Source organism: Betta splendens, chromosome 1 (assembly GCF_900634795.4).
Source record: "Betta splendens chromosome 1, fBetSpl5.4, whole genome shotgun sequence".
Taxonomy (NCBI): Eukaryota; Metazoa; Chordata; class Actinopteri; order Anabantiformes; family Osphronemidae; genus Betta; species Betta splendens.
Window position 1 is genome coordinate 16,315,085 of NC_040881.3, and position 12,802 is coordinate 16,327,886.

Genomic DNA, 12,802 nt, shown 5'->3' on the forward strand with positions numbered 1-12,802 from the left:
CACCTTTAATAGTTTGCACACCACAAAAACAACTAGGATTGAAAAACAACACACAAACACAGAAACAGATAGTATAGTATCCTAACAGTGCAGAGACCGGCCTTGTGCAGAGCCACAATGTTCTTCTTCTGGGCCCCAATCTGCTCCAAGGTCTACACACACAGGGACAGTGTTGAAACCAGTTAATATGTGTCTGTCTATCTGTCTAACAGCCTGTCTTTCTGTAAGCTGTCTTCCACAGTGGTCGTCCAGGTTGTAGGCCTGGTACTTATCAGACCAGTCTGACTCTAGCATCTGCTTAGCCTCTCTGTTCATCCTGACACACACATGGAACCATATAACATCTTCTGAGTGAGACACATGTCAGGGCACATCATGTGTGTTTGCACTATGAGACACTCGAAGGCTGCAAATTACTATTAATAATAGCGAGAACACCAAGTAATCACAGGCTCTATTAGGAGCCTGGAATGAATAATAACAATGACAAGTTTAATGTTTTATAATAGCACATACTGTTTACATGTGGCTGATAAAACAGTTACACAGAGAGAGAGCCATTTTATAATCTTCCCCATATCACATCACATCAGAGGAATCTACTGTCACAATCCATTTATGAGTTTTCCATAGATTGTCAAATTCAGTAATTCTAATTTGCAATATTTTACTCCGCAAGAATAAAATAGGGAGGACAGTGGGAGGGTTACTACAACAAAGGCAAGGCAACAAACTAAATACAAGAGTCCATAAGGTAAGTCCAAGACAGGGGAGCAATACAAAGTCCAAATACTCCCTCAAGGAGGGTGGAGGCGAGGAGAGTCTTCGCCCAGCAGCCGCTGGGCCTAAATGGCACACTCAGTGTCCAAGGGCCAGGCTGGAGTCCAAGGAGGACAGCGTTTGAGCAAGACGCCTCTAATGGCCCAACACGAGCTACGACGACTACCTACCTGTGCCACCGTTGTGGCAGAGGACGGCGTCCTCCAGGCAGGGAGACAGAAGACGATCCCAGACTTGGAGCCGGGGCGGATGTGGTCGGCGCCGGACCACCAGGCACAGAGGCAGACGTGGCTGGGACCGGGTCTCCAGGAGTTGATTTAAACGTGGTCATTGCCAGACTACCAGGAACTGAAGCAGGCGTGGTCGGTACTGGGCCACCCTGACCCCCGGAAGCAGCACCTGCACACAAAAAGGCAGAGTACATCTCAGGTTGGCGTGGCCTCCCCTGTACCACCAGGGGTGAAAGCAAGCGTGCTCCTGCGGGAACCACCGGCACCCCCAAGGACGACAACTGTGCATAGGAAAGCTTCTTCTCCTCAGGGCCAACAGGGACAGCCACCTCCTCCTCCGGGCCTCCTAAAGGGACAAGAGTTGAGACCTGGTTTGGCTGGGCAGTAGCGGAGCTCGACGGGGCAGAACTTCACTGGGTCGGAGCTGGGCTTGGCCGGGCAGCAACAGAGGTCAAAACAGGCGAGAAACCTGTGGTGGGTGCAGACTGTGGCACAGGTGCTGATGGAGGCTGAGACACAGGAACTGATGCAGGGTTCCATTTATATCGTTTCTGATAATAATAATCCTCCTACTACAATGTTCTCTGCACCATATATACGCATACGTATTTAGAACTAGCATTTCTTATTATTACATTAGCATAATGGCACTTATCAAGATGTTTGTTCTACCATTCACTGCATGTGAGGTATAACACAAATGTACTTGTTCAATTAAATGAACTTACTCAAGAGAAAAAACAGAATCGACTTTTATACCGGATTGGTCGCGGCCCGGGTTAACAACGACCGCCACAGCATCTGTGGCGGTCGTTCTTAAGGAAAAGTAGACAGGAGTACAAGGAAGCTCAGAGCAGAGTGAAGAGGGAGGTGGCAAAGGCCAAACAGAAAGCAGATGAGCTGATGAGCTGTATGACAGGTTAGACACAAAGGAAGGACAGAAGGACTACAGGCTAGCCAGATAGAGAGGTAGAGATATGAAGGATGTGCAACAGATAAGGGTGATTAAAGACAGAGATGGAAAGGTGCTAACAACCCAGGAGAATGTACAGAGAAGATGGAAAGAGGTTTTGAGGAATGGAGGAGACACGTTCTGGTGCCCATCTTTAAGAACAAGGGTGGCACACAGAACTACAGCAACTACAGAGCAATAAGGAGCAGTAGTGGAAGCCAGGCTTGGGAAGAAGGTGGAGATTTGTGAGCAGCAGTATGGTTTCATGCCCCATAAGAGCTCAGCACCACCGATGCCAGTTTTGCTTGGAGAATGTTGGTGGAAGAGTAGAGAGATGGTCAGAAGGAGCTGCATTATGTCTTTGTGGGTTTAGAGAAGGATGTGATGTGCTGTAGGTCAGACAGAAGAGTTCAAGGTATAGTAGAGGTGGGACTACACCAAGGATCAGCTTTGAGTCCCTTCTTGTTTGCTACAGTATGCTGATGGACAGGCTGACAGACGAGGGAATCTCCCTGGACAATGATGTTTGCAGATGACATTGTGATCTATAGTGAGAGTAGAGAGCAGGTGTAGAAACAACTGGAGAGGTGGAGGTTTGCTCTGGAAAGAAGAGGCACGAAAGTTGTAGTAAGACAGAACACATGTGTCTCGCCTCTGGACACTGACAGTGTCGTCCCGACCCAGTGGTCGCTGGGCAGGGACTTTATTCGCCTCCACCCACCGTGAGTGGTGGGTTTGGACTCGGCGGTCCTCCTGTTATAGACTGTCATGGACTCATGTTCCCCCTTGGACTCGTTATTCATGTCATGTTGCTGCTACGACTTTGTTTTGTTTATGCTGGGTTGTCGGTGGAGTTGTGGGTCCGCTACCTTGAACACCATGACACTTCTTGATTAATGGTTTATTTAATGTTTTATTTAGTCAATCCTAAATATATGTGATGTCGCTGTGCTGGTGGACAGGCTGAGTTTTTGCGTTGTGGCGTGTGTTTGAGGGTCTGGAGTGCAACCAGCTGCTGAAACCAAGCAAATCAATTAAGCAAACAATCGGTGCAAAATAAATAAGCAGGGATGTACCTTAGGCTAACATATTCATAAATAAACAACTGTTGTACTGCGATTTACCTTTGAGATTAATAATAATACCAATAATAGTGTTAAGGTATATGCATATACTCATACAAGCATATACATATATCATATACACATATGTATTGTTACACATAATCTCACATTACTTAATAGCTATTTCCAATTTCCATATTTACACATTATTGATACTGATATTACTATTACTACTATTGGTACAGTAGTAATAAGTATCAGTGATACTTACAGTTTGGTTTAGAAAGCCTGTTTATCAGCTCAGGTGTTGAGTGTCCCACTACAAGGTTAGTAAGGCTGTAGCTTAATATTATTCACCCAAAGGGTGAGGACGTTGGTGCATGAACAATGCCACTTGTGGAAGCCAGGGCCACTACGCCCATCCAGCAAGCAGATAAAGAATCCTAGCAGCCAGGGAGCCCACACACCTTCAGTTCCAGGAGGGAAGGTGTTGCGACCCAAGCCGCCCACACAGAGCCCCCCAGGCAGAGCTGCAACAGCCACAGAGACAGCACCCGAGGTCAGAGTGGGCCACCGTGGGTCAACGCTGTCCGCCCCATGAGAACCAGGGGCAAACACTCCCCCCGGTGGGAGGGTTGGCCTGAAAGAGTGGAGCCCGAGGACCCACGGTCCGTAGGGAGCCCGCCAGAAGATGCCCCCGCGCCCAGAGTGGGGCCCGCCCCCAGTCCACCACCACTACACGAGCGGAGCGGGGCCGACCCCATCAGCCCGAGGGTTAGGGTTACAATGGAGCAGTAGTACATTCGCTTTACTATTCACTTTATTTCAGGCTTTTACAAATTTGTAAGTGAACAATTTTACAATTTACATATCTGTATTTCTATGTGTAAATAACTGAAATACTGAACTGAAATATAACTGTTTATTTTACAGTATTGATAATGTGTAAAAATTAAAGGCAAACTATAGGGTAATTAAAAGAACAAATATTTAAAAAAAGATTTTAAAAAGTATTTATATATTATATTAGTACTACATTTATTTCTACATGCTGATTCTAAACTCATTAAGACGAATAACTACATGCAAAGAACTGAAAAAACCCCATCTATACTGTATACTGTATACTGTATACTGTATACAGATTGGACTACAGTATACTGTATGTTGCATCGTAGATAATAACATAAATATTACAAACTGGAACGCATAAGGTAATGTTTAGACGTGCAAAGTGCTCATTTTTTTATTGTCATTACAGTAAACGTCATTACAGTAGATGTCTTCAGTTGTGTTGAAGTTTTCATACATCAAGTCCTGCTCAGCTCCACCTGCATCATAACGGGAGCAGCTGTTCTGCTGTTTGGACTTCCTCTGCTTTGAGGACACAACCACGTCTTGATTTTCATAAATCTAAAAAGAATTAGTATAATGAGTCAACTGGTCTCTTGAAGTATTCCACAGTGTTGCATTGGTCACTTTGTTACTAAAGCAAATTACACGAACAACTGAAGTGTGAACTTGATGAATCAACCACCATCTCTAATGAGACGTCAGGGTATGGCGTCATTGAATGTACACAACTCTAAATGGAGCTGAGCTGCTAACATGAGTTTCATGTTTTCAATATACTGTATAGGTTTTCTTACATCAGACTCACTGATCACTTCATCTTCATCTCCAGCCTTGTGTTGTTGTTGTGTTGTTTCTACGTTGGCTCCAGTTGCTGGAAACAGAACAGTAAAGGTTTGTTTCCTCCATATTTTCATTTTGAGCATTGTTCTGTTTCTCTTTATACATTTGTACCTTTTCCTTTGTGACATTTGTGTTTACACACCATGACCATCACAAATATCAGAACAAACACCAGCACAGCAGGTACAATGAAAACCACAGCCTTAAAGGCAGCAACATCTGAAAGAGAGAGAGAGTAAAATGATCCTTCCTGTTAACAGACGTTAGCAGCAGACTCCTCATATATCTGCTCTCTGACGCCTGCTTCACCTTCACACAGAAGCAGAAGGAAACCACTTATCAGACCTGGGGTATCACTGCATTTGGTGGATTTGTGATGTGTTTGAAATAATACTAAATACTAGGATACAATTCTTCTAGTTTATTACATGGTTGCAGCTCAGATCACAAATTTGGCTCAGATAAAACCAAAACATTGGTGGGATTTTACCTACTGACAGTTGGATGTTGGTGTAGTTTCCAAAGCTCCACTGTGAGTCTGAGCCACACCAGTACGTCCCAGAATCACCTGCTTCCAGCTCTGAGACCATCACCAAGAAAGAGCTGGTAGAAACATTATCCTGCAGAGTGAACCTGGTGTCAGTCATCATGTCTGTGCAGTTCCTGTGGTGGTCTCCCTTACAGAGGAACTTCCTGTTTGTCCCATGTTGTGGTGGATAGGGACACTGCATAGTTAATGGATGTCCCAAAAGGGCCCCTTAGTTTGTTTGACTTCACACAGCACCACTCTGTCAGACACAAGGAGGTTGGAGCAAAAGTATGTAAAATAAGATAAGATACATTAATGATTCCTTTGCGTTTTCCCAGTCCCCCATGGTGGAGCAGTGGGTTGCCACATACTGTATGACGACCCCTGGTGTGAAGTGTCCTGGTGGGATTAAACCACCAACCGCCACAGTGTAATAACACTTCAGGTCACAACTACTTGGAAAAAAAAGAAAACAGTGACCTCTCACCTTTGACCTCCAGATTAACACTAGAGAAAACATCAAGACTTGTGTTTGTGTGGACTCCACAAAGATACGACCCAGAATCCTGTTGGGTCAGACTGGTGATGTTCACTGTGAATGTTGACAGCTTGTCATCAGTCAGTGTGAAGCGTGTGTCTTGTTTCTTGGTGGAGGAGACTACTGCCTGCTGCAGACATGTGGACGGACGGTTTCCTCTGCACATGTACTTGAGGTTGTTCTGGTACCGAGACTCATATGAACAAGTGAAGGACACAGAACCTCCCTCATAACTTTGGAATTTGGTGGAATTGTCACAGCAGGTGTTCCCTGGATTTACATAAGAAAAAAAAGTTCTTCAAATTTCAATGTGTAAAAAAATAATAATCTACACATTGTCTGAAATTGAATATACTTCCAACATTTAAGCTCAAAAATAGTCAATATGTTTTACATAATATGTAACTGTTGAATGTTTGTCAGTGCCCTTGGTCCTGTTAAACTTTGACACTGTGACCTCTCACCTTTGACCTCCAGATCAACAGCAGAGAAAACATCAAGGCCTGTGTTTGTGTGGACTCCACAAAGATACGACCCAGAATCCTGTTGGGTCAGACTGGTGATGTTCACTGTGAATGTTGACAGCTTGTCATCAGTCAGTGTGAAGCGTGTGTCTTGTTTCTTGGTGGAGGAGACTACTGCCTGCTGCAGACATGTGGACGGACGGTTTCCTCTGCACATGTACTTCAGGTTGTTCTGGTACCGAGACTCATATGAACAAGTGATGGACACAGAACCTCCCTCAGAACTTGGGACTTTGGTGGAATTGTCACAGCAGGTGTCTATTAAACAGTTTTAGAAGAAGAACAGTTTTCATTTATTTAATGAGAGGGTTCTGGGTTAAAACCGACTGTAACAATATTACAAAAAATAAATATGCTAGAAGTCAAAATGTCAAAGTCAAAAAAGAACAATAGCAATTCAGAAAAATAATGTTACAGTATCTGCAGTTCAACCCTGAGGCTACTGATGCCTAGATACCTAGTGGAAGAGTATAGACAAACACAGAAATACCCACAAATATTTTTAGTTAACCTACAGTACAGTAAATATTCTAACTTCATATTCATAAATAAACTGAAATCACAAAAAATAATATTAAAAACAGTGATGAAAGAATGACTTGAGAACAGTTTTGAAATTCAACATTCTGTTTCATCACAGTAATTATACTATGTAGACTTTGTCCTAATTATAACATTATTTGAATGTATGATGTATTTACCTTTCACCACCTCCAGACTAACTTTAGCAGGGTAGTAATCATATCCATATCTTGTCACTCCGCACCAGTATTTTCCTGCATCACGATACTGAAGATTAGAGATGGTGGTTGTGAAAACCTTCTTGTTTATATCGTCGCTGATAGTGAATCTGTTCTTCTTTGCTTCTGTCGTTGTGATGAGAACATCATTACTGCCACAGCCGTTTCTGCACAGGTACTTCTCATAATCCTCATATCCTGCATCATAAGAACAGGAGACTTTGGCTTCTCTCCCTTCATATCCAAATACATGGATCAACGGTCTTGTGCTGCTCACAAAACAGGGAGAAGCTACAAAAAGAAAACAGCAGGAGTTGTTACAGCAGAGCAGAAAACTGACCATTCTGACAAGGTGTCCTTATATTTTGTTTTTATTTCCTTTACATGTAATTTAAACTTACCGATGAGGAAGAAGAGCAGCATTTGAAGGCTCTGCATCGTCCGGTTCTTGGAGGAAATACAACATTCACCAGACTGTTTTCTAACACAGAAATGTTCCACCCACAACCTCTGTCAAACTCTTCACTTTTACTTCTGCATTTTAATCAGTTTTATTTTTTGTTTTAATAAAATGTACAAATATAAACATATAAATGTATAAATTTGTGTTTGTAGTACAGTGTGGTGCTCAGCTGTGTTTTTCACACACTGCACAGAAGAACAGATATGAAAGTTAAAAAGGCTGTGTTTTACTGAGTCTCATGATGTAGGTCTGTTTTTTTAGGCTGTGAAGTGTGGTAAGCTGATGTTTGCCTCCTGACAGGTGTGTTGCTAAAATTCAATTCAGAATTTTAATACATTCTTGGGATTTGCGCTTTACAATAGCATTTCATTGTTACAGTCAGGACCATAAGTATTTGGACAGAGACAAATTTTTTCACATTTTGTTTCTGTAAATTATCACAGTGAATTGTAAATTAAACAACTCAGATGCAGTTGGAGTCAACACTCGCAGCTTTATTTCAATGGCTTAAATACAAAGATTGGATAAAAATCTGAAAAAGTAAAGCATTTTTATAACACAATCCTTTCATTTCATGGGCTCGTAATTGGACAATTGACCTCTGTGCCATTGCATGGGCAGATGTTAGCAATTCCTTTGTCTTGTCATTATCAATGAAGCAGATATGTACAGACTTGCATAGATTTCCTACTAAAGTTTATGTAAGTGCAAATCCAAAAAACAGCGTACTGTAAGTAGAAATAAAATCAGCATGTATCAACCTCTACTAAGTACAAATCTACACGTTTCTTTCGTACATCCCAATCAACGTGGAATTGAGTGCAGATGATTGAGTAGCTCCTCCCGTGACACGCCTCCATGTAAATATGTCAATTTATTTAAATATCTGCATCTGTGCAGTACACTGATTCGGACAGTGTGTGCAGGTGTCAATGCTTCAGGTTTTTCACAGTAGTGGAAATAATATATATAAAAAAAGAAAGATCTGACATGAAGGTGGATGTGAAGCAAATTTACCACCAAAGTGTCACCAAAACAGGCTGAGGAGAAAGAGAAACAAACCTCCTGACACTGTGTTCAGCAATCAATTGTCAGGAATTGAGACTTTTAGTCATAGTTTCTCGCCATTTCCAGATTAATTTTGTTTACTACCTGCCTGTTTCTCATTCGGTTCCGTTTTACTATTTTTGTAATTTCACAGGTGCAGTCAATTATCCATAAAGCCGTTGCATTTAATAGAGGCACACTGTCAAATACTCCATACTGTATGCAAACACGTCTCCCAAATGAGTCTCTGCTGTGTTACACGGATGACAGCTCTAGAGCCCCACCCACTGGTCAAAACGAGAACCACATGCAAAACGCTGAACCCGAGAGAAATCAAACCAAAGGGCTAAACAACAATCTTTTGTACCCCGCCATTTTTGGAGGTGTATCAGGGTATGAGCAGGAGTACAGGGGGTCATCTGTGACTTTCTGAGCTGGTGTGAGAATAACCACTTCGTAGTTAACACTGGGAAAACAAAGGTGCTAATGCTTGATTCAGAAGGTCCCATCCACCACACACACCAGTGAACATCTGGGGCTCAGACACTGAGACACTGTCAAATACGTGGGTGTTCACATAACAATAAACTGGACTGGTCTACCAACATGGACGCTTTGTATAAGAAGGGCCAGAGTTGCCTCTAACCGTTGGTGTGTGCAGACAGCTGCTAAGGACTTTCTATGACACTGTGGTGGCCTCAGTAGTCCTGTATGGAGTTGTGTGGAGGGCGGGGGAGTACAGGCAGAGTCAGTGAGTTTGACCTCGCCTGCAATGAGTGGTCCTGTTCTGGACCAGGCAGCTGGTGATATTTTCTCCCCAGATTCCTAAGCAGCACAACGTCACTAACACGTTATCTGTGCTGAACCCAATGTAGTAAACATTGGAAACTCACCACACAGTTTGGAAGGTTGGTTTAGTTTGATTGAGTCGATGACGCAGACTGAAACAATATTTAGGAGACCGTAGAGAGTGACTCTGGCAATACATATAGCCTGCACAGTCGAAGGCTTAAGGTTAGATACACACAACACTGCAAAAGACAACAGGTACAGGCAACTGAATAGTATTGTCTGTGAGAAAAATCTTAACTGAGGTAGGGGAAAAGTTGTTTCAACGGTAGTGAAGAAATCAACTGTACCCTCTCTCACTTAGGGGTACATTCTCATAAGGAGATACCGTGAGGAGACACTGTCCAGCCACGAGAGTTTTACTAACTGCCCTTGTACTGTTGATTGATGCTACAGTACTGTAAGTCACTCCCTAACCTCCTTGAAGATGAGAAGAGACCTCCTGACCAATCTCACACTAATTCATGGTATCATTACATGAAGTTCCTTGCCAGACAGAGCACTCATAACTTTACTGAAAATTATTTAGTAGTATTAGTTATGTGTGTGGAAACATGCCAAAGTCTGTCAAAGTCTGTCACACACCCTGATGTACAAATTCAGCCTGTAGACCCACAACAGGAGCGGTTATAACCAGATGCTTTACGTTTACTGGTGATGCTTGACCTGATGCTTTCTATGCCTCTTTCCGAGATCAAACCAAAGGACTGGTTCCTCATCCTTCATATATACATTCACATATTTCTTTCCAAGTCAGTATCCGGTGTAGGTCCTTGGGCAAGACCCTTCAAGACTAGTTGCATAGCAACTAGTAACTTAGTGTTCCAACATCCACAAACGGCAACTGCTATCACAACTTGAGATTGAAGAGGTACAACACAAATGCCACGGCAAGGGGAAGCCAGGACGCCAGGTCAGAGAAACCGGAAATTGGGTATGAAGCCTCAATGAGCACGCTGTGGCAGCGACTGATCTGAAAGATAGGATCACGGCGAGATTGAGCAGGCAACCCCGAAGACAACTACAACAGCCAAGTGAAGTACCATCAGAAAGTCTCATGGAAGATCAAAATGCAGCATTGAGAGCGATCCCTACCACAACAATCATAGAAACCAATGAGCTGATATACGCTTCAGCATCAGTGATCCTTGAGGTGCTTGGCTATAAGAGCAACCATGGGAGCCATGAGAAACAATACCCACCTTGGAAACGAAGGTTGGAAGCAAAAATCAAGGTAGCTCGGAGGGAAGTGAACCAAATGACAGAGGCCCAGGGAGGTGCAATGAAAAGACCGATGCCCAAGAGGTACAGCCAGATGCCCATACCTGAAGCACTCGAAACTGCCAAGCAAAGGCTACAAGAATAAACCGGCTGCAAAAGTGTACTCTCAATGGCAGGGTACAGTAATAACAGCAGAGCAGACCCACCAAGGCTGGAAACTGAACAGTACTGGAAAGGTACAGTATATGGGAGCACCCGACTCTGACATGATCCATGCCTACTGGCTAAAGAAGCTCACTGCAGTCCATGAGCACCTGGCAGCACAAATGAACCAGCTGCTAAGGGATGGGACTCACCCTGAATGGCTAACCGAAGGGCGAACAATCCTAATAGTGAAGGACCCCTTAAAGGGTACAGTCCCATCCAACTACTGGCCAATAACCTGTCTCTCCACAACATGGAAGCTCATGTCAGGCATCATCGCAGCTAAGATAAGTGGGCACATGGGTCAATACATGAGCGAAGCACAGAAGGGCATTGGTAATATGAAGACTGCAGAATGCGACACACCAACCTGTGCACAGCCTGGATCGACTACAAGAAAGCCTATGACTCTATGCCACACACATGGATCACTGAATGCTTGAAGCTGTACAACATCAATAGAACTCTAAGGGCCTTCATTGCAAACTCGATGAGGTTGTGGAGAACCACCCTTGAAGGAAACGGGAAGCCACTTGCCCAAGTGTCCATCAAATGTGGCATATACCAAGGAGATGCACTGTCCCCACTGCTGTTCTGCATAGGTCTGAACCCCCTCAGCCAAATAATAAACAAGACTGGCTATGGATACCGACTCAGGAACGGGGCCACCGTAAGTCACCTCCTCTACATGGATGACATCAAGCTGTACACCAGGAATGAGCGAGACATCGACTCACTGATCCACACCACCAGGATCTACAGCTCGGACATTGGGATGTCATTCGGACTCGAGAAATGTGCAAGGATGGTGACAAAGAGAGGCAATGTAATCCACACAGAAGAGGTTTCACTCCCAGAAGGAACAATAGCAGACATTGAAGACAGTTACAAGTACCTTGGAATACCACAGGCGAATGGCAACCTTGAACAGGCAACAAGGAATGCGGCAACAGCCAAATACCTCCAACGAGTAAGGCAAGAGTAAGGCAAGAAGCCAGCTCAATGACAAGAACAAATCCTGGGCAATAAACAGCTACGCCCTGCCAGTGATCAGAGAAACCCTGTGGGAATAATAAGGTGGCAAAAGGTTGAGATACAGACCACAGATGTTAAGACACGAAAGCTCCTCACCATGCATGGAGGGTCTCACCCCAAATCCAGCACCCTGAGACTGTACGCTAGCCGCAAGGAAGGAGGCCGAAGACTAGTGAGCGTGAGAGCCACTATCCAGGATGAAACATCCAAGATCCATAAGTACATCAAGGATAAGGCCCCGACAGATGACGTGCTGAGTGAATGTCTCAGGCAGTGGAGAACAGAGGATGAGATGCTGGAAGAGGGACCATCATGGGAGGACAAGCCCTTGCACGGGATGTACCACCGGAACATAACTGAAGTGGCTGATCTCAACAAATCCTACCAATGGCTTGAAAGGGCTGGGCTGAAGAACAGCACAGAGGCACTCATCCTGGCTGCACAGGAGCAGGCCCTGAGCACCAGAGCCATAGAGGCCCAGATCTACCACACCAGACAAGACCCAAGGTGTAGACTGTGCAAAGAGGCCCCTGAGACGATCCAGCACATAACTGCAGGGTGCAAGATGCTGGCAGGGAAAGCATACATGGAACGCCATAACCAAGTGGCTGGCATAGTATACAGGAACATCTGCGCGGAGTATGGACTGGAAACCCCAAGGTCAAAGTGGGAAACATCTCCCAAGGTGGTAGAGAACGAGCGAGCCAAGATCCTGTGGGACTTCCAGATCCAGACTGACAGAATGGTAATGGCGAACCAACCAGACATTGTGGTGGTGGACAAAGAGCAGAGGAAAGCCGTAGTGGTGGATGTGGCAATACCAAGCGATGGCAACATCAGGAAAAAGGAACATGAGAAACTAGAGAAGTACCAAGGGCTCAGAGAAAAACTGGAGAAGGCTTGGAAGGTGAAGGCCACAGTGGTGCCTGTG

The 12,802-nt window shown here is 44.3% G+C and overlaps 2 protein-coding genes across 2 annotated transcripts; both read right to left on the reverse strand.

The window, feature by feature from the left end:
* Positions 1-3,983: 3,983 nt before the first annotated feature.
* LOC129604472 (uncharacterized) lies at positions 3,984-5,463 on the reverse strand. The gene is made up of 4 exons (XM_055510863.1): positions 5,212-5,463; positions 4,833-4,940; positions 4,676-4,752; positions 3,984-4,439 (listed from the first exon to the last, which is right to left on the reverse strand). The coding sequence occupies exons 1-4, from the start codon at positions 5,450-5,452 to the stop codon at positions 4,248-4,250; spliced, it is 618 nt and encodes a 205-aa protein (XP_055366838.1). The 5' UTR covers positions 5,453-5,463; the 3' UTR covers positions 3,984-4,247.
* An 11-nt stretch (positions 5,464-5,474) lies between these two features.
* Positions 5,475-7,604, reverse strand: LOC129603997 (polymeric immunoglobulin receptor-like; the record flags this gene model as incomplete). Its single annotated transcript, XM_055508253.1, has 4 exons — positions 7,454-7,604; positions 7,014-7,343; positions 6,253-6,570; positions 5,475-5,509 (listed from the first exon to the last, which is right to left on the reverse strand). Coding segments are annotated over exons 1-4 (720 nt in total), but the record flags the coding sequence as incomplete, so codon positions are not given.
* Between the last annotated feature and the right edge of the window lie 5,198 nt (positions 7,605-12,802).